At 44.1% G+C, this 27,687-nt stretch overlaps 1 protein-coding gene across 2 annotated transcripts; it reads left to right on the plus strand.

Moving 5' to 3' along the window:
- Window positions 1-27,495, plus strand: ptpro (protein tyrosine phosphatase receptor type O). 2 transcript variants are annotated; one of them, XM_037460995.2, is made up of 27 exons: window positions 2-731; window positions 6,778-7,039; window positions 8,100-8,255; window positions 8,566-8,718; window positions 8,827-9,276; window positions 10,345-10,506; window positions 10,979-11,175; window positions 12,289-12,409; window positions 13,371-13,564; window positions 13,845-13,956; window positions 14,205-14,368; window positions 14,788-14,908; window positions 16,324-16,457; window positions 16,659-16,797; window positions 17,267-17,387; window positions 17,880-17,948; window positions 18,841-18,924; window positions 20,296-20,331; window positions 20,764-20,845; window positions 22,766-22,856; window positions 23,065-23,141; window positions 23,314-23,448; window positions 23,643-23,765; window positions 23,842-23,996; window positions 24,272-24,407; window positions 24,517-24,656; window positions 25,151-27,495. In XM_037460995.2, the coding sequence occupies exons 1-26, from the start codon at window positions 624-626 to the stop codon at window positions 24,619-24,621; spliced, it is 3,687 nt and encodes a 1,228-aa protein (XP_037316892.2). In that variant the 5' UTR covers window positions 2-623; the 3' UTR covers window positions 24,622-24,656; window positions 25,151-27,495. The 2 variants fall into 2 exon arrangements, with proteins under 2 accessions (XP_037316893.2, XP_037316892.2); XM_037460996.2 differs by lacking the exons at window positions 18,841-18,924; window positions 20,296-20,331 and having other exon boundaries at window positions 1-731.
- The last annotated feature ends 192 nt before the right edge of the window (window positions 27,496-27,687 follow it).

The following is a 27,687-nucleotide window of genomic DNA, read 5'->3' on the forward strand; positions in this document are numbered from 1 at the left end:
GGAGAAAGTGGAGGGTTGTTGATGAGAAAGAAGTTGTGAGGGGGGAGGAGATGAGGGAGTAGGGGATGAGGAGAGAGGAGCAGAGGAGAGAAAAGTTGTGAGGGAGGAGGAGATGAGGGAGTAGGGGATGAGGAGAGAGGAGCAGAGGAGATGAGGGAGTAGGCGATGAGAAGAGGAGATGAGGGAATAGATGAGGAGGGAAAAGGCAATGAGAAATAAGGGGATAGGAGATGAAGGATTAGGAGATGAGGGAGGACGGGATGAGGAGAGAAGGAGATGAGGGAATAGGTGATAAGAGATGAGGAGCTGAGGGGAATAGGAGGTGACGGACTAGGCGATGAGAGAGGAGGAGATGAGGGAGGAGGGAGGAGGAGACCAGGGCGGGGCGACGCAGCAGCAGCTTCATCCCCGCTGACCGACACCGACCTCCTGCTCGTCTCCCGGACGCACGGACGCCGGAGCCCGGCCTGATTCCTCTGAATCCCGGCGGCTCCGTCTCGAGGAGAATGATAATAGCGCGGAGGAGGAGGAAGATGATGAAGAAGATGAAGATGAGGACTGTGAGCAGCTAAGAGCCGCGGAGCATCGCGCTCCGATGCAGCAGGAGAGTCGCCATTGTTTGGATGCGCAGCAGACTGAGACCGAGAGCCCGGATTAGAGCCTCGTTCGCCCGGTCGGACACCATGCTTCCCCCGCTGCTCCTCGCCCTCTGGATGCTCGGCCTCACCCGGGTAAGGAGCCTGGTTTTCGGACACATTTCGAGGGTTAACGGCCTCTGCTGCAGCCCCTCTGGACCGAAAGGCTTTGTGTCCCCGAGACAGTCCCGGCCAGTGTGTGTGTGTCTTTGGATGCATGAGGTGTGTGTCCGTGCATCTAGGCTTCGTGTGTGTGTGTGTGTGTGTGTGGCGGTGTCTGTGAACAAGGCATGTGTTAAGTGTGTGTTTGTTTCTGTGCATGAAGGGTGTGTGTGTGTGTGTGTGTGTGTGTGTGTGTGTGTGTGTGTGTATCTCTGCATGAGGTGTGTGTGTGTTTTTAAGCAGCAGCTCAGAGAAAGTGGGTCAGTCGGCTGCATTCTCACAGAGTGCACGTCTGTCGGCATGACTGAGGATCACATGCACACACACACACACACACACACACATATGCATGCACATGTGCATAGATACATACACACACACCCATGCACGCACACAAACACACACAGGCACACACAGTAGAGAAACATGTTTTTACTGTACAACAATATTACAGAACTACAAAATCAATTAATAGCCTTAATCATTTGTTTTCACGTTATCACTCATTTGATGCAATGACTCATCTTCACACTGACATTCATTTAAAGTATGTTCACGACCTCCAACATATGGATTAACCCTTTAATGCATTGATGATACATTCACTTAAGGGTGGATGATGAGTGTTTGTGTTGAACACAATAATTATATCAAGCATGAGGACCAAAAACATACATTTCCACCATCAATAAAACAATTAAAAAGGACTACAATTGACTCATAATTATCTTTAGCTAAATAACAATAATAATAATATCCTTTAACATTTATCTTAGAAACAAGAATAATGGAAGAAAACGTGAAGCACAAAGTGAGTTGTAGTTCCAGCGCACAAAGAAGACTTCAGTATGTGTGTGTGGGGGGGGAGGGGGGGGCTAAATTGATCTGGTTGATTTGACTATTTGTCCGATGATTGGCGGCTTGGTTCCTCGTGGAGAAAAGTGCACGTTTAGCTGCACTTCATTCATAGTCTAATGGACCCCCCCCCCCACAAACACACACACACAAAGAAACAAAAAGTTCGCATGATAATGTTGGCAGCTGCCTGAGGACCCCCCCCCCCCCCCCCCCCCCCCCGTTCTCTGCTCATTCACAGGGTCAGATACTCCATTCATTCTGAACAGAGCTGTGTGTGTGTGAGTGTGTGTGTGTGTGTGTGAGTGTGTGTGTGTGTGTGAGTGTGTGTGTGTGTGTGTGTGTGAGTGTGTGTGTGGATAATGTTAGTTTTCTCTGTTTGGTTTTCAGTTTCAATGAACAATGATTTCTTCACTTCCAGTGACACGAGTTAAACTTTTACGCTTCTTGAGTGTAATATTTTGCTGTCGATCCGTCGTATGATACGCGGTGCCTTGTTGTACTTTGTCGTAACGGAGAGAGTACGTACAGCAGGTATTCTGAGGCTTTGGTACCTGAGCTCATAAAATGTCCTCAAAGGACCTTCATCCTTAGTCTTCCTCAGTCGGATGATCTGCTCTGTAAAAGCAGCCACCAATGAATGAGGTTCTTGTTGAAACAAGACCGTCACACTGTAAAAAACAACTGGTTTGTTGGGCTAAAACAGTCGTTTATGTTGTAACATCTTGTAATAATGTTAATGTTAATGTTAGTGAGCACAACAAAGCAAGAAAGTTGTATGATCCAAAACAACTTGTTGAGTTGTTAATACTTAAATCCTTAAGTTGGGTTGAATACAAAGGTCACAGTTCTGCTGACTCTTACTTCTTTCTTGTGAAATGGGGGAATGTCAACTGTCTGAGTCGTCACTTTTCACTTCTCATTCTGCCTCGAGGTGGAGGTCACACAGGTACGTTTAACCAACCTTTAATTACATTCAAATTATACGGGATTTTAGTTGTGTTGTGCACTATGTTGTGCGTTGTTTCATGGAGAAAGCGACCTACACATTTTCAACTTTTACACAAAGCTTTTCAGTCATTCGCGAAAGCTAGCGGCTCACTGACGGTAGCGGCTAACTGATGGTTGTGGTTAACTTATGGTAGTGGTTAACTGATGGTAGTGGTTAACTGATGGTAGTGGTTAACTGATGGTAGTGGCTAACTGATGGTAGTGGTTAACTGATGGTAGTGGCTAACTGATGGTTGTGGTTAACTTATGGTAGTGGTTAACTGATGGTAGTGGTTAACTGATGGTAGTGGCTAACTGATGGTAGTGGTTAACTGATGGTAGTGGCTAACTGATGGTTGTGGTTAACTGATGGTAGTGGTTAACTGATGGTAGTGGCTAACTGATGGTTGTGGTTAACTGATGGTAGTGGTTAACTGATGGTAGTGGCTAACTGATGGTTGTGGTTAACTTATGGTAGTGGTTAACTGATGGTAGTGGCTAACTGATGGTTGTGGTTAACTTATGGTAGCGGTTAACTGACGGTAGCGGCTAACTGATGGTTGTGGTTAACTGATGGTAGTGGTTAACTGATGGTAGTGGCTAACTGATGGTTGTGGTTAACTTATGGTTGTGGTTAACTTATGGTAGCGGTTAACTGACGGTAGCGGCTAACTGATGGTTGTGGTTAACTGATGGTAGTGGTTAACTGATGGTAGTGGCTAACTGATGGTTGTGGTTAACTTATGGTAGCGGTTAACTGATGGTAGCGGTTACCTGATGGTAGTGGTTAACTGATGGTTGTGGCTAACTGATGGTTGTGGTTAACTTATGGTAGCGGTTAACTGATGGTAGTGGTTAACTGATGGTTGTGGCTAACTTATGGTAGTGGTTAACTGATGGTAGTGGTTAACTGATGGTAGTGGCTAACTGATGGTAGTGGTTAACTGATGGTAGTGGTTAACTGATGGTAGTGGTTAAATGATGGTTGTGGCTAACTGATGGTTGTGGCTAACTGATGGTAGTGGCTAACTGATGGTTGTGGCTAACTGATGGTTGTGGTTACCTGATGGTAGTGGTTAACTGATGGTTGTGGCTAACTGATGGTTGTGGTTAACTTATGGTAGCGGTTAACTGATGGTAGTGGTTAACTGATGGTTGTGGCTAACTTATGGTAGTGGTTAACTGATGGTAGTGGTTAACTGATGGTAGTGGCTAACTGATGGTAGTGGTTAACTGATGGTAGTGGTTAACTGATGGTAGTGGTTAAATGATGGTTGTGGCTAACTGATGGTTGTGGCTAACTGATGGTAGTGGCTAACTGATGGTAGTGGCTAACTGATGGTTGTGGTTAACTGATGGTTGTGGTTAACTTATGGTAGCGGTTAACTGATGGTAGCGGTTAACGGATGGTAGTGGTTAACTGATGGTAGTGGCTAACTGATGGTTGTGGTTAACTTATGGTAGCGGTTAACTGATGGTAGCGGTTAACTGATGGTAGCGGTTAACTGATGGTTGTGGTTAACTGATGGTTGTGGTTAACTGATGGTAGCGGTTAACTGATGGTTGTGGTTAACTGATGGTAGCGGTTAACTGATGGTTGTGGCTAACTGATGGTAGTGGTTAACTGATGGTAGCGGTTAACTGATGGTTGTGGTTAACTTATGGTAGCGGTTAACTGATGGTAGTGGTTAACTGATGGTAGTGGCTAACTGATGGTTGTGGTTAACTTATGGTAGCGGTTAACTGATGGTAGCGGTTAACTGATGGTTGTGGTTAACTGATGGTTGTGGTTAACTGATGGTAGTGGTTAACTGATGGTTGTGGCTAACTGATGGTAGTGGTTAACTGATGGTAGCGGTTAACTGATGGTTGTGGCTAACTGATGGTTGTGGCTAACTGATGGTAGTGGCTAACTGATGGTAGTGGCTAACTGATGGTAGTGGCTAACTGATGGTTGTGGTTAACTTATGGTAGCGGTTAACTGATGGTAGCGGTTAACTGATGGTAGCGGTTAACTGATGGTTGTGGTTAACTGATGGTTGTGGTTAACTGATGGTAGCGGTTAACTGATGGTTGTGGTTAACTGATGGTAGCGGTTAACTGATGGTTGTGGCTAACTGATGGTAGTGGTTAACTGATGGTAGCGGTTAACTGATGGTTGTGGTTAACTTATGGTAGCGGTTAACTGATGGTAGTGGTTAACTGATGGTAGTGGCTAACTGATGGTTGTGGTTAACTTATGGTAGCGGTTAACTGATGGTAGCGGTTAACTGATGGTTGTGGTTAACTGATGGTTGTGGTTAACTGATGGTAGTGGTTAACTGATGGTTGTGGCTAACTGATGGTAGTGGTTAACTGATGGTAGCGGTTAACTGATGGTTGTGGCTAACTGATGGTTGTGGCTAACTGATGCTAGATGATGCGTGATGATTGGAGGGTCTGTAGAAAAACGGCATCTCCTTTTGATGCGATTCATTTTGTACTATAAAAGTTGTATAAATATTTCCGACCCATTCTGGGTTACATTAGAAGTCTATTTAAAGTCAATCGATAATAATAATCCTGGTGGTACTGAATCACGTGTTTGAAAATGTTGAAATGCATTGAATTGACTGCTCTGTTTTATACTAACGGCTGACTTTCATAACCTGGACTGTTGTAGGTCTTGTAGCATCCTTAATTAATATACGTTAATTGTAATTCATGTTCACAGCAGCGACATTTATTAACAATGGGACAGAATATTATATTGTCAACTCTAGTGTCCAAGCTATTGTTTACATTGTCATTAAATTGATAAAATGTTTAAAATTCCTTCTGACTGCTTTACTAATCCCAAGCAAATTGTCCTCTTTGGTTTTCAGATTGAAATGAATGCAAGTTCACCCACAACGTTGAAGCTGATGTTGTATCGTCTTGAATACCTGACTCATGTTTGATCTTTTATTCAATCTCACATTGTACTAGTGTATAAATGTAGCGCAAGTTGACGACTGGGAGAATTGGGCCTGATTAGTTTGCATTTACTTAATATTGGAAGGGATTTGATGCTGGTTCAGTGTAAATAAAACAAATGTTTTGAACGTATATGTTGCGTCTGTAATTATTTGTAGAGGTTCCTGGTTCTAGTTTATAAAGTTGAGTTATATAAACTATTGCAGTGTGCAATTTTAAATTATTCTGCTATACTAACTTAACCAAATTAAAGTGAAGACTTATTACAATTTAAAAATATAAATTTGTTCAATATTCAGGACAGTAAGCATAAATAAGGATTAAAAGCTATTACAGTGTAAAATTATGAGTTAGTGGAACTTACTGTTGAGTTGTCAAAAACTCAAAACTTCATCAACAACATCATTAATCGAGATTAATGAATTTCAAAATGTGCAATTAATTGGTAAATTTTTTTTATTGACAGCCCTACTATATTATATATTCACACATAAATTCCCCCAAAGTCAGAGAGAGACAGACGGACAAAGAGAGAGAGACTTTATTCAATTCTTGCATTAAAACAACACAGTTCTTCTCCAGTGGAACGTTAACGCAGCATTTCCCCTTTGTGTAGCACCATTTCTGAGTGAAATCTGCCATGTTGTTCATACTTTAAAAAAATCGGCCCTCAGTCTGGCTCTGACCAACAATCTAACGACAGGAAGTGCGTTCTGTCTGGTCTCGCCCTCCATGCTGCTCTTCCTGCTACTAATAGATGGCCAGCTTGGCCTCTCCGGTCACCAGGTTCAGCAGCTGACATTTCAAGGCGTCAGCCTTCTGTTAGCGGACCCATAAGATGAAGGTGGTCTGGGACCAGGTCTCACCAAGCCCCTTAAAACTGTGTGCAGAGCATTAGACAGAGTACGGAGTCTGTTACACTAATAAACACACAAAGGAGATAGCCCACAATGCCGTAAAAGAGTGTAGTCCATTAGAGTCCAAGAGTTGTAATGCCCAAGAACCAGATACTCCAAAATATCACAAATTAAGGACACATAATCCACAATGGACCTACCAGGCACACAGTAGGTCTGGTCCAGGTGGACCACTTGACCATGCTGAATCAGTATTCCAACATAAGGACTGTGTGTTGTTTCAGAGCGTTTCATGGTTAATAATGAAGTCCCTTCTGTTTCAGAGCTCCTGGGCCTTCCAGGCCTCTCTGGACCAGGAAGGTCTGATCGTGGCTCGGCTTGAGCGCTCCGACCTGCGGGCCAACGTGTCAGCGTACGGCGTTCAGCTGTCCGGGGAGCCGCGGCTGATCCTGGGTCAGTTCGTGAACGTCAGCGAGCCTCTGAGGTTCAACACATCGTTCCACGGGTTGTGCTACGTGGTGGGACTGCTGGTCCGCCTGGGACCGAGCTGGTCCCGCCCTATCAGCATGGTGCCAGTGCTCACCAGTAAGAACCGGGGCCCTCCCAGTCTACTAGACTATTTTCTTGTATGTGTATATACATCTACACGTATATACACATACTTGGTATGATTCAATGGTCGCACCTTTATCAATTTATTACCTGTAATAATGTTGCTACAATATAAACTTCATCTTAGAATATTTGAGAGTTGGATTGGTCTGGAGTCAGCCTTAGAGAGAGGGTCAGGAGTTTGCCTTAGAGAGAGGGTCTGGAGTCAGTTTTAGAGAGAGGGTCTGGAGTCAGCCTTAGAGAGAGGGTCAGGAGTTTGCCTTAGAGAGAGGGTCTGGAGTCAGCCTTAGAGAGAGGGTCTGGAGTCAGCCTTAGAGAGAGGGTCAGGAGTTTGCCTTAGAGAGAGGGTCTGGAGTCAGTTTTAGAGAGAGTGTCAGGAGTCAACCTTAGAAAGAGGGTCAGGAGTTTGCCTTAGAGAGAGGGTCTGGAGTCAGCCTTAGAGAGAGGGTAAGGAGTTTGCCCTAGAGAGAAGGTCAGAAGTTTGCTTTAGAGAGAGGGTCAGGACTTTACCTTAGAGAGAGGGTCAAGAGTTTGCTTTAGAGAGAGGGTCAGGAGTCAACCTTAGAAAGAGGGTCAGGTGTTTGCCTTAGAGAGAGGGTCTGGAGTCAGCCTTAGAGAGAGGGTCAGGAGTTTGCCCTAGAGAGAAGGTCAGAAGTTTGCTTTAGAGAGAGGGTCAGGACTTTACCTTAGAGAGAGGGTCAAGAGTTTGCTTTAGAGAGAGGGTCAGGAGTCAACCTTAGAAAGAGGGTCAGGAGTTTGCCTTAGAGAGAGGACCAGGAGTTTGCCTTAAGAGAGTGTCTGGAGTCAGCCTTAGAGAGAGGGTCTGGAGTCAGCCTTAGAGAGAGGGTCTGGAGTCAGCCTTAGAGAGAGGGTCTGGAGTCAGCCTTAGAGAGAGGGTCAGGAATCAACCTTAGAAAGAGGGTCAGGAGTTTGCCTTAGAGAGAGGGTCAAGAGTTTGCCTTAGAGAGAGGGTCAGGAGAAGCCTCAATTTATTAATTTGTTTTTTACTAATTTGTATTTTTTCTCTCCTCAGAGCCACTTCCTGTCCATAGGGTCCACATCGCAGACCTCAAGGAGTCTCCAGAGACCGGTGTGGTGTTTCACATCGAGTCTCCAGCAGGAAACATCTTCAGCAGAGTCAACATTGGCTACACAGAGGGCGCGGAGCGGCGCTCCATGCTGTACAAAGGTTTTATTCACTTCAAATCATTAATGATCAATTAGTTTATCAGAAATAATTATATATATATATATATTATATAATTATAAAACATTTAAATGTTATTAATCTATTATTACATGTTTATAGTTAATTATATATTTTGCACCCTGATTCCGTTTATCAGTATTTTAAGTTTGCCTGTCACAATGAATGCACTTAAATTTGAAAGCATTGGAAGGCGGCTTTTACTGTGAAATCAGAAGTTTCTTCATAAAAGTGTAGTTTCTGATCTTTTGATGAAATGTTGTGCAGGTTTTAAATACCATTTGTTGCTCAGATTTCTACAAAGGGAAGACGGTGTTCAAGCACTGGTTACCGGGCGTGTGTTACCGTAACATCACTTTCCAGCTGGTCTCGGAGGTCACAGTGAACCAGACGGCCCTGGTGGCACACAGTGACATCACACACTCACCTGTGCACCACAGGACAGGTGAGATGCAGTAACATCCCACGCTCATCTGTATGACATCATACAGCTTTCATATCAAATGTCCCTATCTGTCCTGGTCCTACGTGTCCCTCTCTGTGTCCGTTGCAGTACCATACCCCCCCCTCAACATTTCCCATAAGATCGTTCACCTAAGCCAGAGGACAGGTGAAGCCGCTGACACAGTCCCTCCTGAGGGGGAAAGACGGCGAGCCTCCCGTCAGGCCCACGATGTCCTGCTGATGGAGGAGAAGCAGGAGGAGCAGGAGGTGCTGAGGGCCACTACACGTGGTCCCTTTAGCCCAACGATGAACCAGACGACAGGCACCCCAAGCTCCTGGCCTGACCCGACAGCACCCCCCGACGGGGAGGAGGAGGAGTTTGTGAACGCGGTGGTGCCGGACTACGAGGACTCCAACGAGTCCGGCTCAGCGATGGGCCTCACCCCCGAAGCCTACATCCGGCCCACAGAGCTTCCCCCGGTCCTGCTGGAGCTGCGCTGGCTGCCGCCAAGAGCCCACACCAGCTATGACGGGTTCAACGTGTACATCTACAGGGAAGGTACAGGAAGGGGATAATAAAAATGATTAAAAATAATAAATCATTATAATGATAATAATAGTAGAATAAAGAAGAAAAAGAATAATAATAATAGTATTAAAAAGAATAATAGTAAAAATGATCACACTAATAATAATAGGAATAATAATAATGATAGTAGTACTAATAAAAACAATAGGAATAATAATAAAAGTAATAATAGTAATTATCTTCTGAATAATAATAAAAATATTATGATAAAATATCATAAAAATAGTCATATATAAAATAGAAATAATCCTATTGATAAAAATATTAATAATACTATAATAAATACCATTTACACAATAAAGGTGAGTGAAATAAATACATAATAGTAAATAGGTTTTCAAGAAACTAATGAAGATAAGATTAAATAAATATACATAAAAACCCAAAACCCCAAAAAAGTGTTTATTTATTATTTATCAGTCAAATAATTCAATTTAATTTCTTCCTTACTTTTTCTAAAAAGGTTTTTTGGCTGAACAAAAGAGTGAAAGCTATAAAATATTGAGTTGGGTCTCTGCTCGACCTCCGTCTCTCGTGTAACTCTTCAGCCGTCCTTTTCTGTCCCTGAGGTAACTCCTCCCCTGTCCTGTCTCTCATGTAACTCTTAATCTGTCTTTATCTGTCCCTGAGGTAACTCCTCCCCTGTCCTCTGTCTCTCATGTAACTCTTAATCTGTCCTTATCTGTCCCTGAGGTAACTCCTCCCCTGTCCTCTGTCTCTCATGTAACTCTTCATCTGTCCTTTTCTGTCCCTGAGGTAACTCCTCCCCTGTCCTCTGTCTCTCATGTAACTCTTAATCTGTCCTTATCTGTCCCTGAGGTAACTCCTCCCCTGTCCTCTGTCTCTCATGTAACTCTTCATCTGTCCTTTTCTGTCCCTGAGGTAACTCCTCCCCTGTCCTCTGTCTCTCATGTAACTCTTCATCTGTCCTTTTCTGTCCCTGAGGTAACTCCTCCCCTGTCCTCTGTCTCTCATGTAACTCTTCATCTGTCCTTTTCTGTCCCTGAGGTAACTCCTCCCCTGTCCTCTGTCTCTCAGGTAACTCCACAGAAACAGCCACAGTGGATGAAAACACGCATGACTTTTTCACGGAGCTCACGGAGCAGGGAACATACCGAGTCCTGGTAACCACGTTTAGCTCCACCGGGGACTGTGAAGCCCGGGAGAGTACCGCCGACAGCGGCTTCACCTTCTACCTCGGTATGTAGACCAGAACCCAGAACCCAGATAAACCGTAACTGTCATCACCTTCTACCTCAGTATGTAGACCAGAACCCAGATAGACCGTAACCGCCATCACCTTGTACTTCGGTATGTAGACCAGAACCCAGATAGACCGTAACCGCCATCACCTTGTACTTCGGTATGTAGACCAGAACCCAGATAGACCGTAACCGCCATCACCTTGTACTTCGGTATGTAGACCAGAACCCAGATAGACCGTAACCGCCATCACCTTGTACTTCGGTATGTAGACCAGAACCCAGAACAAGTGTGTGACAGAAAAGCTTCATCAATTATAAATGATTTGTAATGAACTGGTTAATGAACCCTAATAAACCAGTGGTAACTTTTCAATACCACCATAATGAACTACTTCCTCCATATAAAAACAGTCACTACCACCTTCATGTAGCCGTCCATACCACTGTAACCCAGTGCTGTGTTCCAGGTCCTGCAGGCGAACTGATGGAGGAGCTCCGTCAGCGCCCTCAGGGCGTCTCCGTCAGGCTGCTGGACTCCAGCACCGCGGTGGTCTCCTGGGCTCCGTCCTCAGAGGAGCACAACGGCAGCCTGGTGTCGGTGGTCTCCACCACCTGCCTCCGCCCGAGCCCCACCCAGAGGATGGAGAGCACATACTGCAGCGAGGTGACACCATCAGTGGAGTTTCAGGTTGTTCGGTGGATAAACACACAATTAGTATTAATTCATTGCAGTAATCACATCATGTGGAGTTGAAAACCTCTGATTCAACCTCCGCCCTGCAGTGACATTTTTACTGGGGTGGCCAAGATGGGACACAAAGCTAGTGTGGGGTGGCCATGGTAGACGGCGCTGTCCCCATTTAAGCAGCAATTTAACAGAACCTATATACAACCCGTTACATATACATAAACTATTGTAACAAAAACCAAACTAATTTTAACTCCAAACAAAGTATATACTATGAAGTAATGTTACGTAAACCTTTAAACTCTCATGAACAATAGAGGATTCTAATAATAGTAACAAAGTGCAATAGAGGTAGCTAGTTCTTGCTTTTGCTCATTCTGCTGCTACAAAATGCTTTCACGTAGGGCGAAGACCACACGACAAGACTTAAAGTCCAATGCAATGCCACCAGACCAAATATAACTAGAGGGTTAAGGTGCTTCTTCATAATGTAACTTGTGAAAATTGTACATAAACAGTTGTAACATAAACCAAGCAAACCTTAACAACACAAAAACAAGACCATTAGACACATTCTGGGTTCATCTATCTTATCAGATGAATTTGCCTGTTTTGGTGATTGGTAGCAAAAAGATTAATAAATTTGTCCATGTCAAGTGACTTTGATCTTCTAGCCTCAATGCTGAGAACACCCAGGTTGCTCAGTCTGTCATCTGTCATTGTTGATGAGTTTAAGAGCTGAGAAGCTGGAGGGCTATGGCTATCTTGCACAGACTCGTGAAAAACATTCTTATGAGGTTCAAGGAACACTGCAAGTTCAACAATACCGGACAAGTTCGGCATTCCATTTTGCTGTTTCCTTTGCAAAAGCCTCCTTGTCTGGTGGAGTTCATGACTGAGATCTTCAGAGTCACTTAAATAAATGTCTCCCAGGCGAAAGACTGCTTCCTCTTGAAGGAAACCTCTGCTTTTGGGGTCCAAAGCTTGTATTCCTCTCATTATTTCACAATTGTCTTTAAAGAAGCGCCTGTCTAACTCTCTAACTAATAAAAAATATGTTTTTATTTTATGTTTTAAATTTTTCCACAGGAGAACTCCACCAGTGACATCATCAGTCACCTGACCCCTGGGGCGCAGTACCGGGTGGTGGTCTATCACAGCAACGGCCCCCTGACGAGCCCCCCCTCCGAACCCGTCATCATCGACATTGGTGAGACGCAGATGATCATCATCATCATCACCTGTGTTTGTAAGGACAGGGTGTTTATCTGTAAGAAGATAATAGTCATCACAGATAAAAGAAATAAGAGATAATATCCATCATAGACTAGATCTCCACTCTTTGCTGTCCTGCTGCTAGATGGTGGAAGGAGCTCTGTGATGACATCAGGACCACAGAGAGCCTTCACATCTTCACACTAAACACTAACACACTGTAGACCTTAAACTGGACTCATAATGGATCTTAACTATAACAAGTCGTACATTTCTTGTTCTTCTAGGTTTGTTTCCTTATGGTTGAAATGCACTTATTGTCACGGTTTGGCTTCGCTTCCTGTTTTAGTTTGAAGTTTCATGTCTCTTGTGGTCCTGGGTTAACTTCACTTCCTGCCTTGTCTTGTGATTGCGTGATTGATTCCACCTGTGTCCAATCACCTGCACCTCCCTTGTGTATTTAAGCCCTGTGTGCCAGTTGTCCTTTGTCGCGTCATTGTCCATGTCCATGTGTCCCTTGCCGTTGGAGCACGTTATTGTTTTCTTGTCAAGATTAAAGAGCACGTTGTTCGAGAACCTCTGCATTTGAGTCCTGCTTCCGCCTGCTCCAGCACCGTTCTTGACACTTATTGTAAGTCGCTTTGGATGAAAGCATCAGCTAAATGACATAGATAATAATAAATAAATAGATATCTAATGAAAAGAAAAACATACTTTATTTTAAAACAGATACATGTATTTATATATATATATATGTATATATATATATAGTTTTGCATTACTTTTTAGAGAATTCATATTTGAAGTTTCTGTGTGTGCGTCTGTGTGTGTGTGTGTGTGTGTGTGTGTGTGTGTGTGTGTGTGTGCGTGTGTGTGTGTGTGTGTGGGTGTGTGTGTGTGTGTGTGTGTGTGTGTGCGTGTGTACATGTGTGTGTGTGTGTGTGTGCGTCCCACAGAGCCCACAGGGGTGCTCCAGCTGGTTGTGTACCCTCTGGGCCCCTCGGCCGTGGTGCTCAGCTGGCAGCGTCCGTACCATGTGACCTTCAGGAAGTACGTCTTGCAGACCTTCTTCTTCAACCCCGTCACCCTGACCTCCGAGTGGAGCACCTACTACGAGATCGCCGCCACGGCCTCCATCATCGCCTCCGTGGTATTACACACACACACACACTCAGACACAGACACACACACACACAGACGCACACACAGAGACAGACACACACACACAGACGCACACACAGACACACACACACACAGACGCACACACAGACGCACACACAGAGACAGACACACACACACACACACACACAGACAGACACAGACACACACACACACACACACACAGACGCACACACAGACACACGCACACACACACACACACAGACACACACAGACTTATTAATGTATCTGATGAACCTTTTTGTCTTCAGAGGGTCACAGATCTGCTGCCGGCGTGGTACTACAACTTCCGCGTTGCCATGGTTACGTGGGGCGACCCGCCGCTCAGCTGCTGCGACACCTCGACGGTCAGCTTCGTTACAGGTACTGAAGTATTGTTACACACGCCCCCCCCCCCCCCCCCCCACAGTGCTACTTTATTCTTCCTTCTCCTTTTACATTCTGTTTCAATCACCAATGACTTGCTGCAGATATTTCACAATTAAAGCGTTCCATGTCCTAAAAGGCTTTTAATGTGAAAGATGCTTTTAGGGATTTGGGCTCTTATGTGTATACTCTTAACGCACGTAAACAAAATAAAGCTGATCAATATGCTGTGTGATTGATCCCAGCTCCAGAGGCCCCTCACATCTCCTCGGTGGATTACTCTCACGGCCTCCTGTCGGTGCGCTGGACCTACGGAGAGCTCTTCATCGACCTCTCGCACTCCAGGATGCTGCACTGGAGGGTGGTCGCCATCGGCAAGAAGGGGGCCGAGAGGAGCTACTCCATGGATGTGAGCCACTCACCCTCTCATCTACACGATTCACTCATCCCACACCCACACACTCGTTTACACTATTCACCTAACCCACTCACCATTCAGTAGTCGGAGTCGCCCCCTGCTGGTCACTACACAGAAGTAGAGTCATTTCCTCATAGACGTCTATGGCAGCAGAGGAGTCGCCCCCTGCTGGTCACTACACAGAAGTAGAGTCATTTCCTCATAGACGTCTATGGCAGCAGAGGAGTCGCCCCCTGCTGGTCACTACACAGAAGTAGAGTCATTTCCTCATAGACGTCTATGGGAGCAGAGGAGTCGCCCCCTTGATTCCGTCCTCTGGAGACATCTTGTTTCATACTAACAAGAAGCCCTAGAAGGCACTGTGGGTGTTTCTGTCTACCTAACTGTGATTGGCTGGTTTGTGTTGTCAGGTGACTCGTAACGTGATGCGTGCCAGCCTCCCGCTGCCGCCAGGTGACATCTACAACCTGACGGTGACGGCCTGCACAGAGCGCAGCAGCAATACCTCCACCCCCTCCATCATCAAGCTGGGTCAGCACACACAAACACACAGACACACAAGGATACACACATACAGAGATTTAAACTTGTGTATACCCGTGTGGATGTGTGTTTGTGTGGTGACGTGTGTGTACCTGTGTGGTGACGTATGTGTGTACCTGTGTTTACCTGTGTGTACCTTTGTGGTGACGTGTGTGTACTTCTGTGTGTACCTGTCTTTATCTGTGTGGTGACCTGTGTGGTGATGTGTGTGCCTGTGTTTATCTGTGTGTACCTGTGTGGTGACGTGTGTGTACCTCTGTGTGTACCTGTGTGGTGACGTGTGTGTACCTCTGTGTGTACCTGTGTAATGACGTGTGTGTACCTGTCTTTACTTGTATTTACCATGTGTTTGGTGATGTGTGTTTACCTGTGTTTACCTGTGTGTACCTTTGTGGTGACGTGTGTGTGCCTCTGTGTGTACCTGTGTTTATCTGTGTGGTGACCTGTGTGGTGATGTGTGTACCTGTGTTTATCTGTGTGGTGATGTGTGTACCTGTGTTTATCTGTGTGGTGACCTGTGTGGTGATGTGTGTACCTGTGTTTATCTGTGTGGTGATGTGTGTACCTGTGTTTATCTGTGTGGTGACCTGTGTGGTGATGTGTGTACCTGTGTTTATCTGTGTGTACCTGTGTGGTGACGTGTGTGTACCTGTCTTTACTTGTATTTACCATGTGTTTGGTGATGTGTGTTTACCTGTGTTTACCTGTGTGTACCTTTGTGGTGACGTGTGTGTGCCTCTGTGTGTACCTGTGTTTATCTGTGTGGTGACCTGTGTGGTAATGTGTGTACCTGTGTTTATCTGTGTGGTGATGTGTGTACCTGTGTTTATCTGTGTGGTGACCTGTGTGGTGATGTGTGTACCTGTATTTACCTGTGTGTACCTTTGTGGTGACGTGTGTGTACCTCTGTGTGTACCTGTGTGTACCTGTGTGATGACGTGTGTGTACCTGTCTTTACTTGTATTTACCTTGTGTTTGGTGATGTGTGTGTACCTGTGTTTACCTGTGTGTACCTTTGTGGTGATGTGTGTGTACCTGTGTTTATCTGTGTGTACCTGTGTGGTGACGTGTGTGTACCTCTGTGTGTACCTGTGTGATGACGTGTGTGTACCTGTGTGTACCTGTGTGGTGACGTGTGTGTACCTCTGTGTGTACCTGTGTGATGACGTGTGTGTACCTCTGTGTGTACCTGTGTGATGACGTGTGTGTACCTGTCTTTACTTGTATTTACCTTGTGTTTGGTGATGTGTGTGTACCTGTGTTTACCTGTGTGTACCTGTGTGATGACGTGTGTGTACCTGTCTTTCGTTGTATTTAGCTTTTGTTTGGTGACGTGTGTGTACCTGTGTGGTGTACCTGTGTTTACCTGTGTGGTGACGTGTGTCTCTTTGGACCCTCTCCAGAGCCGGCTGCTCCGCGGGCGGTGCTGGCTGTGAACACCACCCACTCTGCGGTGACGCTGCTGTGGAGCGAGGAGGGGGTGGTGGACTACTTCCAGGTTCTCTGTAGACCCACCAGGCTGGGGGGGGGACCAAAGGTAAGGACTCGAGTCTGCCATGGTCCGCCGTCACCATGGCAACGGGACCTTCTCTCAGTCCCGTTCATTGTTGGTGTAAATGATGTTGTGTGATGTGTAGAGAAATCTAACAATGAGAATAAAATGTATTCATTCATAAAGTAGAAATATAGACGAGTCATCTGGGTTTAATCATAACAATTAAAGTCGTCTCTGTCTCAGACCCCCCAGCCTCAGACCTCCAGCTCCCACGTCATCACCATCTCCGGCCTGACGCCCTCCTCCACCTACAACTGCACCATCACCAGCTTCAGCTACAGCACCGCCAGCAAGCCGGCCCACATCAGCATCAGCACCGCCGGTGGGCCCCGCGCCGTTTATTCATCTCCGTAGATGCCCCCCAATGCCCAATTATCCTCACCTTAACACACTAATATAGTATATTAATATTCAAATGACCTTAAAGGCCTTCATTTTCAGGAACATTGTTTGAGAGATTTAGAAACTTTCCCTCTATTATTGTATTTGATTGGAAAGAAATGTTCTTTGCTTTTAAAATATGTATTATGTATTACCATTAATCCCCAGAGTCCTGTTTTAAATAGTAATTCTCTTGTGTGAGTTAATGGAACTTTGATGTGAAAATATGGAATCAATGAGTTTTTCTGCTTCACTGTTTTTTCGGGCTGCGGTTGTTTCACATTAAAAGCCTTTTTTTAATTGTTGAGTCCTTTAACGGTGGAAAGACTTTTATTGTGAAAGTAACACGTTTTATTGAGTAGTTTAAAAAGTAGAAGTAGAAGTGAACAACAAGTTGCTTGTGTTTGCAGCTAAGGAGATGAACCCCAGCGTAGCCGCCATCTCGGCTCTGGCTGTCCTCAGCGTCCTGGTCCTCAGCCTCCTGCTCCTGTTCCTGCTGCTCCTCCGGAGGAAGCACCTGCAGATGACCAGGTGCTCACTCGCCTTCCCCCCCAGCAGCCTTATGGCCATTTATTTGGAGATGTAATGTGGTTACAATTCTAAGAGCCACTTCTTCACTGCAAACATCTTTTTCATGATATTTTATTCTTAGAAACAGTTTCACAAAGACGACTTTCTCTTGTTGTGAAACCAAAGTGAAAATGGGTTCTCGTGCCTTCTCTTCATCACAGAGTTAAAGAGGCAGAATAATGCAAAGCTTCACATTTATGGTTTTTAATTCTGATCGGTTTATTATGACTTTTTTCACCTTTGTTGTCATCATTATCATTTTTGGCCCCAAAATATTTTTCTTAATTGCCCTGGAATAGAATCTTGTAAAAGTATACATCTCATTTAAATGTATAAAAGGATGATTCATGTGTTTTTTGTGTGTTTCCAGTTATTTCACTTCCTCTTTTCACCCGTCTTTAAATATCTGACACTTCCTCACCAGAGTTTCTCTTCTCACTGTTTCTCTTTCAGAGATTGCGGTGCCGAGACTTTTGTGAACTTTGCCTCGTTTGAAAGAGACGGGAAGCTTCCGTATAACTGGTAGGCTCCGCCTCCTCGCAAGTCCGTCCCTCACAGACCCCTCGGGGGGGTTAGCGGCTGGGGGGGATTGAGGAGGCAGATTACGTATCGGAGTTAACCCCCCCCCCTCTGGTGTTCAGGGTGTTTGCTTAATCCCACATTAAAGGAGGCAGATTCTACAAAACGGTTAAATTAACATTCAAAGCCACATTGGATGAAAGTGGATCGATTTGTGGTTAATATTAGGGCTGAAAGACGGTCAGTTAAGGCTTCCACGTGCTGCTGTGTTTGGCCTTCCATCTCACTGTGTTGGTGTCGTCATGACGACGCTTTGGCGCCATGCCGGCCGACCTTCTGTTTGACGTCCCCAGCGATGCAGATCCGTGACCCATAAAAGATGGCAGTCAAACATCATCATTAAAAAGCTGATCCCAAAATGTAATCTGGTATCAAGCAAAACTAAGAGATGGTTCATTATTGTTAACTATTGTTACTTAATTGGACAAACATGAACGGTTGTGTGAACATAAATAACTTTTATATTGTGATAAATGTCAACAAGACGACGAGTCAGTCAGGTTTGATTTTTGTTCAGCGGTTTCACACAACATTCGATGATTAGATGAGTTTGAACTTAAATAACTAGATGCTGGTTGTTGAGGCGGCTGAGCGTTGCATTGTGGGCCGGGGGAGATGCAGTGATGTCACAGGATCGTGGAGACAGAGCGTCCATTGAGGTCTGGCCGGTGTGCAGGCGCCGGTTGTCCTCGGGGAGACAAGGGGACGCTGTCCGAAGGCTGCAGGGTGTCTGTGTTCAGCACTAACAGGAAGCTCCGCCTCTTTACTAACGGAGCGCCAACCTTTGTTTCACTTGTTTGTCTTTTTTATTTGTATTTATTTGAATCCCCTTCAGGCGAAGAAGCCTTTTTGCCTTCCTTACCCTACTGCCATCCTGCCTTTGGACTGACTATCTTTTGGCTTTTTATATTAATCCCTGGTAAGTAAACCCCAAACACCTGAGCTCTGCATGTGGGAGCAGATCCAGGGTCCACACGGTCTCCTCTGGATCCAAAACTAGACCCACTAGTGGGATTCAAGGGTTCGACCGGTGTCAACAAATCCCACGAAAAGAACAAAACCAACAGTAAATTTACAGATACGGTGAACCGCAAGGTCCAATTCTGGGGCCTCTTCTCTTCTATTTTGAAACTTTGATGAGTAAACACACAGAGATTTATTCTTTCCTTTTGTCACATGTTCTATAAAAATAAACCAATGCAGTGTATTCACGTTGTAGAATAATAATTTACAACTCTTATGTACGTAATATAAATAACAAACAAGGTCCTGAAATTGAGCCTCGTGGAACACCAACTTCTGAGAACACCTACAAACTCAAATAACAACCAAAAGTTCCACTGGCAACCTTTATTCATTAATTAATAATTCATATTTTTAATAAATTATCTTTTTCTTAGATTTATGGTTTTGAATGGAGAAAACCTTGCTTTGTGGATCTCTGGCAAATAGGAAGAAGATACAGAAGATTCCCTCTATTAGTAGATCAAATAATTGTTGGTTTTAATTCAAACTTGGGATTTTTTTCGTTACACCGCAGACACTCAAAAGCTGCGTTTTGAAATAAAAACCCCATAAAGTCCAGTTTGATTCAGCAAATCATTTGTGATGTTGAATGTTGTGTCTGTGGTTGAACTCTGTAAGTCTCACTCACACGTTGAATGTAGCATGATGCTAACTGCTGCTAACGACTTGTCTGCATGCTGCCTGTCCTTCTCTTGGTCTGTTGTCACTTAAGAAGTAGCCGTTAGCGTAGCATTCATCTCCCGTATGTCACCATAGAGGTAGATGTTGGATGTGTGCATGTTGCTGAATGAAGATACACTCAGAAGCCTCCAAATCCAGAAAAGATGGCCGTGTAGCGATTTGGAGATCCGTGGCATGACGATTCTTTACAGAAGCACGAAATGAAGCTGAAGCGTTGCATGCTGGTTGTTGCAGTGTGAGCCAATCAGTGAGCATCATAGTGACGCTGATGTCAAGAGCAGCTGATTGAACGCTCTGCTTTGGAGGGTTTGGCCGACGGAAGGTTTCATTCAGGCCTTTAATGGAAGTTTATGGATATAAACTTAATACAACAGATGTCTGAATAAATCAAATAACCCCTAAAGAATAATGCACCATTCCAGTTGAAGTCAATTTAATATTAGAATATTGTATTTGATGAATAATTAAACTACGTTGCCACAAACAAAGGCTTTAAAACCGTCATTGGTCAAACCCAAGTGTCTAAATATTATATGTAATATAATCCTCCCCATGAAGAACCTTACGCGTTTGTATTTTATAGGAGCAAGACCGCTTTAAAGAAACGGAAGCTAACAAGGTAACCGACTAAACAACATTGCGTGGCTCATTTGTGCATTTCTTCATGTGTTTATCTTGTGTGTGTTTGCTGCTGTCCTCCTAATAACAACCTGCAGCCCCAAACGAGACCAAGGGAGGGTCAACCAACAGAGACAAAGAGGAAAGATGGGTTAATAATAATTAATAAGAGAGAATTAAAGCACAATTAGTCCATCCAGGTCTCCATTTTGTCCTCATTAAGGGATTGAATATTATATTTGTATGAAATCAATAGAAGTCCTTCACATTGTCTTCACTCTTCTTTTCTTGTTATTGAATCAACAGCCTAAACTGATCAAGCTCAAATGTGATTTAGTAAAATATAGATTTAGTCCGTTAATCTTTGTTGAACATGTGTTTTTGAAAGTGTAAATATATCTATTTATGTATTTAGCTCATTGTGTTCTTTCAGTCCTGTGCAGCTGGACGACTTCGATGCGTACTTCAGAGAGATGAGCAAAGACTCCGCCTACAAGTTCTCTCTGCAGTTTGAGGTACCTCCACTGGTTCTCCTTCATACCTCAGTGTGGTTCCATTGACCTCCACTGGTTCTCCTTCGTACCTCAGTGTGGTTCCATTGACCTCCACTGGTTCTCCTTCATACCTCAGTGTGGTTCCATTGACCTCCACTGGTTCTCCTTCGTACCTCAGTGTTTCCATTGACCTCCACTGGTTCTCCTTCATACCTCAGTGTGTTTCCATTGACCTCCTCTGGTTCTCCTTCATACCTCAGTGTGGTTCCATTGACCTCCACTGGTTCTCCTTCGTACCTCAGTGTGTTTCCATTGACCTCCTCTGGTTCTCCTTCATACCTCAGTGTGGTTCCATTGACCTCCACTGGTTCTCCTTCGTACCTCAGTGTGGTTCCATTGACCTCCACTGGTTCTCCTTCGTACCTCAGTGTGTTTCCATTGACCTCCACTGGTTCTCCTTCATACCTCAGTGTGGTTCCATTGACCTCCACTGGTTCTCCTTCGTACCTCAGTGTTTCCATTGACCTCCACTGGTTCTCCTTCATACCTCAGTGTGTTTCCATTGACCTCCACTGGTTCTCCTTCATACCTCAGTGTGGTTCCATTGACCTCCACTGGTTCTCCTTCGTACCTCAGTGTGGTTCCATTGACCTCCACTGGTTCTCCTTCATACCTCAGTGTGGTTCCATTGACCTCCACTGGTTCTCCTTCGTACCTCAGTGTTTCCATTGACCTCCACTGGTTCTCCTTCATACCTCAGTGTGTTTCCATTGACCTCCTCTGGTTCTCCTTCATACCTCAGTGTGGTTCCATTGACCTCCACTGGTTCTCCTTCGTACCTCAGTGTGTTTCCATTGACCTCCTCTGGTTCTCCTTCATACCTCAGTGTGGTTCCATTGACCTCCACTGGTTCTCCTTCGTACCTCAGTGTGGTTCCATTGACCTCCACTGGTTCTCCTTCGTACCTCAGTGTGTTTCCATTGACCTCCACTGGTTCTCCTTCATACCTCAGTGTGGTTCCATTGACCTCCACTGGTTCTCCTTCGTACCTCAGTGTTTCCATTGACCTCCACTGGTTCTCCTTCATACCTCAGTGTGTTTCCATTGACCTCCACTGGTTCTCCTTCATACCTCAGTGTGGTTCCATTGACCTCCACTGGTTCTCCTTCGTACCTCAGTGTGGTTCCATTGACCTCCACTGGTTCTCCTTCGTACCTCAGTGTGGTTCCATTGACCTCCACTGGTTCTCCTTCGTACCTCAGTGTGTTTCCATTGACCTCCACTGGTTCTCCTTCTTCATACCTCAGTCTGTTTCCATTGACCTCCACTGGTTCTCCTTCATACCTCAGTGTGGTTCCATTGACCTCCACTGGTTCTCCTTCGTACCTCAGTGTGTTTCCATTGACCTCCACTGGTTCTCCTTCTTCATACCTCAGTCTGTTTCCATTGACCTCCACTGGTTCTCCTTCATACCTCAGTGTGTTTCCATTGACCTCCACTGGTTCTCCTTCGTACCTCAGTGTGTTTCCATTGACCTCCACTGGTTCTCCTTCGTACCTCAGTGTGTTTCCATTGACCTCCACTGGTTCTCCTTCATACCTCAGTGTGTTTCCATTGACCTCCACTGGTTCTCCTTCTTCATACCTCAGTCTGTTTCCATTGACCTCCACTGGTTCTCCTTCATACCTCAGTGTGTTTCCATTGACCTCCACTGGTTCTCCTTCGTACCTCAGTGTGTTTCCATTGACCTCCACTGGTTCTCCTTCTTCATACCTCAGTCTGTTTCCATTGACCTCCACTGGTTCTCCTTCATACCTCAGTGTGGTTCCATTGACCTCCACTGGTTCTCCTTCGTACCTCAGTGTGTTTCCATTGACCTCCACTGGTTCTCCTTCGTACCTCATTGTGTTTCCATTGACCTCCACTGGTTCTCCTTCACAGGAGCTGAAGAGCGTCGGTCTGGATCTTTCCCATGATGCAGCAGACCTGCCCATCAACAGGCCCAAGAACAGATACACCAATATCCTGCCATGTGAGTTTCCCACCGCAAAGAATCATGGGAAAAGAAAGATGAACTCGGGAATCTGTAGAATTAAATTTATTATGAAGAGAGACATATTGGGTCAAATGTCAGCTGAAGATCACATGACACTAAAGACTTTGTTCACACTGTAACGTGTGAAGATCGCTTTCAACTTTTGTTTCTGTGACATTTAAACATTTAAATCTTCTCTCTGCAGACGACTTCAGTCGAGTGAAGCTGATGTCGATGCACAACGATGAAGGTTCAGACTACATCAACGCCAACTACATTCCTGTGAGGCACTTATTAAAACATGTATATATATATATATACATATATATACAAAGTTACCAGCAAAGTGATACAACTTCAAATCGTACTCTTTCCTCTGAGTTTGATACTTTTCATTGTTTTGAGTTTTCTCTGAATCCCTTCTTGTGTTTTACTGACATTCTTTTACCTTCAGGGATACAAAAACACAAACGAGTATATCGCCACCCAGGGGCCGCTGCCGGAGACTCGCAATGAATTCTGGAAGATGGTTCTTCAGGAGAAATGTCCCCTGGTGGTCATGCTGACTCAGTGCACCGAGCGGCGCAGGGTGAGTACTTGTACACGCCTCAGGTACTTGTACTTCATTTCCTTCATCACAAAGATACCAACAGTACCAACAAGATACGATGTTTGATTCAACTCATCCAATGGTGGGGGAAACTCTTATGATGCATTTACTACAGTAAACATGATATTTGTCTTCACATGATATAACATAGTCAACACATATGTGGTTCCCAGGTGAAGTGTGATCACTACTGGCCCTTCACTGATGAACCTGTGATGTACGGAGAGATCAGCGTGGAGATGCTCTCTGAGTCCGAGTCTCCGGAATGGACCATCAGGAAGTTCAGACTGGGATACGTGAGTTTCTCAACCTGCGGGTCGGGGCTCTTGGTGGGGTCATGGTGGGGTCATTTCTCTCTGTGTCCCTTTGCAGGCCGACGAGTCCCAGGACGTCCTACACCTGAACTACACCTCGTGGCCTGACCACGGCGTCCCCACGGTCAACGCCATTGAGAGCATCCTGCAGTTTGTCCACATCGTCCGTCAGCAGGCCAGCCGGACCAGAGACCCCGTGGTGGTCCACTGCAGGTCAGGATTATCTCAAGTTATATGTGGCCAATTTCAGACTTATGATCTCTATGTATAGATGTACACCAATGTATATAGAAATATATATATGCAGACATATCAATGCATCTATGGCCATGTGGTGAAGTGGGGAGCAGGGTCCACCTGCTCAGTGTCCACATGTCCTCTGGCGAGACCGGTACCTGTGGCTGAATGAGGCGGCCGCAGGTAGCTGCTGTAATGGTTGTACTGGGTCAGATCTGATAGGATGATGTTTTATGGTGTCTCTGCTCCAGCGCCGGAGTGGGCCGGACCGGGACCTTCATTGCTCTGGACCGCCTGATGCAGCACATCAGGGAACACGAGTTCGCCGACATTCTGGGGATGGTGTCGGAGATGCGATCCCACCGCCTGTCCATGGTCCAAACCGAGGTGAGGCCTTAGCAAACGCTGAGTACCGTGAGCTTCGCCGGGCTTTGGTTCAGGTCTTCAGGGGTCCTGAGATCTGAGGGGTCTTGAGAGTCTGTTCTGGTCTCTGCAGGAGCAGTACGTGTTCATCCACCAGTGTGTCCTGCTGATGTGGCAAAAGAAGAAGCAGCAGTCCGTCTCCTCCGACGTGGTCTACGAGAACGCCAGCAAGACATAATGGTGGAGGCTCCTCCAGACGAGAGCTTACCTGAGGTGATGCTCATCTTCAGGCTGCTTCTGATTTCATCAGTTTTACGTCACCGTTTGGCAGTGACTGCATGATTATTATTGGGCTTTAATGTTTATTTTAATGTGATTTGGGATTTTAGTGGTTAGGTTGGATAAAGATATTTGGGATTTTATTCAACATGAGATAATATACTTTTTGCAACATTCTGGGATTAATGTCAAAATTGTATATTTAATAAGAATTAAGAGATACTATGACCTTATTCAGCGTACAATATTTTTAAATATATATATACTATAATTTTTTTTCTCTTTTTCAACATGCGAAAAAAAAGTAATAATACATCACGTAAGAAAAGTTGGAAAAAGGCACGAGGAAGTCGTATCATAGCGTGTTGAAACATTCAAAAAGTCAAACATTTAAAAAAAGTTATTATGACTAAACATAAAATATAAAATCATAATATTCATAGTACAGCATGTGAAAGCCCGTTTGATCCCTTGTCGACCTTCTGCAGGAGGAGATCCGCTTCATCATTACAACATCAACTTAAATAATACGAAGGGTCCACTTTAGTTCAGAAGCTGTTTGGAGCGCCGTCATGGAGCCAGGGTTCACCAGCTTCGTCCCGTGGTTGGACGTCCACACTGGCGCCGTCCTCGCGGACGCCACGCAGGGGGCGGAGCTACCGAGTTTGAGTTTTTACTGTTGTTAGATTGTTTTTTTAATCTCAGGAGCAGCTGATGGAAACACACTCTCCATTGGATACTTTTATTTCCTCGGATAGTCGATGAAAATCTGCTGTAATCTGCTCCGACACGCTGACAAACCGCGACCACGGAACCCAGCGAGCGGCCACCACGAGGCATCTTCTGCACGAGCACCAGGGCTGCAGACATCATCGACTACATTAACCTTTGTAAAAGAAAATGTAAAATGGTCACTTAAAGAGATTTTTCCAGTCAATCATTGAAGTATTTTGGTACCGATTTCACAAGATGCTGCTCGACCTTTTATTCCGTCCGTCAATCCAACCCGCTGGATGTTTGCTGGGTTGTCATGACAACAAGAGAGAGTCGGGGGAACGAACGCTCTGATGTGGAGACGCTGGTTCCTCAGAGGGACGGAAGACCTTCTGCTGGAGGCAACAACAACAAAGAAACACACAAACAGATCACATCTGCATCACATCTGCATCACATCTGGAGACGTGATTCAGTTGGACAAACTGCCAAACCCCAGAGAAATGAAATATCAAGATGTTCTGCTTCTCTTTCTGCCAAAACGTTTCTTTCATTGAATTATTGAAATATCAAAAGGTGTAAATGTGAACTTTAATTCATGAAGATAAAATTGGTTTCCAGGTTTTTAAGGCTTGATTTCCTGCTGCTTTCAAAACGCCCCAAAAGTTTAAAAAATCAACAAAATACTAAACTAAACATTTAGTTGGATTTCTTCAGAAGAAGAGTGTGAATTCACTTTATTACTAAATAACAAATAATATTGATAACGCACAGACACTTGAATAAGAAGTGTTCCCATCATGTTGTAACCTTGAGGTGTCTTTTTGGTGTTCGCATCACTACGAAACTCAAATGTTTTTCATCTTATCCTCAGAATTGGATATCGCCAATTTTAGTCTAGTTTAGTTTTGATGAACGATTTGGTTTAATGCTCCAAATAACAAAATATTGGGTTGTGCAACAAAATTTGTAATTCAAAAAAATGTGTTAATGATGTAAAAAGCAGAATTTGTCGTGTATTTTCCTTTTTTATTTGAGTACCGCCAATATTTGGTGTATTTTCATTTGAGTTCATTTGAAAATTCCACCAAAATGCTGCAGCAATGTTTCTGGATAAAGAAGTGATTTCATAAATCAGTGAATGTTAAAATGAACAAAGAATCACATATTCAGGCCGAATATTTGTCTTAAAAGCAGGAATATTGTACCAATATTAGTTTCCAAGTTGTTTTATTTACATTTCTTCAGCCATTTCTCATATTTCTACTCCACATTTCTCACTTCCTTGATGACTGTAGAGAATGTTTAGCCAACAGGAAGTTCAGGTGTTGCCAAAATAAGAGCGTTCCATGTCATAAGGTCAAGAAAACCTGTTTTTTAAACTGTTCCTACAGTTTAAGTTTATGTTCAATGTATATATTTAAGTTCCTTACTAAAACATTGCTTTGTAAGTAAGATCAGTTTATTGAGTATAAATACACATCGTCACTATAGTTTCATTACAAATACATCCGTTTCTAATCTTTAATCTTAAACACTTTCATATATATTTTTCAACAGTATGAGAAAGTTAGCAAAATGTAATAAGAAATGAAATTAGGTTTCAAAGAATAAATTCCATTCAACCATTAGAAACTGACAAATTTGAACTAATTTGTGAAAATGATTTTAAAGAAAGAGATTTGTGAGAAAAAGCTGCTGTTTCTTTTATGTTTATCTCTAAATAAAATCTCAAATCTTTTTTTCTAAATATATTGACACCTTGAAACTGTAAATCAAATTAAAAACAAACATGTGTCCAATTTGTAAAATAAATCAAATGGAAGAAATGAATGAATGTGTAAAAAGGAGGCGTGGCCTTTTGCCCCCCCCCCCCCCAGATGTACTGTACATACTTGTACACATTGTACACATTGTACACACTTGTACCCCTTTGTGTTTGTCGTCACTACAAAGTGCTTCTCGTGGATTTGATGCTTTTTTAAGTTGTCGTGATTGTGAATCATCGTCAAGGCGACTCGTTGTCGTACATTTGTGTCACTTAAAAGGTTTGAAGGTCGACCGTCGTCATGGAGATTTAATGTTTGTGTGTCGCGATGAAATAAAAAAATTGCAGTTATGTTCACTTCCACAGGTCACTTTTTGTTGATTTAAAGAGGATTTAAACAGTTGATTTTGTACACATTCAACTACCTGCTCACATATATATGAATGTTTATTTTAATGTAATTTATATTATTCTGATATAAACAACTATTTAGTTTTTGTTGAGGAAGCTTAAAGCTTCATCTTTAAGGACATCGTGTTGTCT

Source organism: Pungitius pungitius, chromosome 2 (genome assembly GCF_949316345.1).
Source record: "Pungitius pungitius chromosome 2, fPunPun2.1, whole genome shotgun sequence".
In the NCBI taxonomy this organism is placed as follows: Eukaryota; Metazoa; Chordata; class Actinopteri; order Perciformes; family Gasterosteidae; genus Pungitius; species Pungitius pungitius.

Excerpts from the sequence above, each read along its gene's own strand:
- ptpro (XM_037460995.2), top strand. The coding sequence starts at position 624 with ATGCGCAGCAGACTGAGACCGAGAGCCCGGATTAGAGCCTCGTTCGCC. Across the intron at positions 8,256-8,565 it reads GCGCTCCATGCTGTACAAAG|ATTTCTACAAAGGGAAGACG; the intron begins GTTTTATTCACT and ends TTTGTTGCTCAG. Across the intron at positions 20,332-20,763 it reads AAGAAACGGAAGCTAACAAG|TCCTGTGCAGCTGGACGACT; the intron begins GTAACCGACTAA and ends GTGTTCTTTCAG.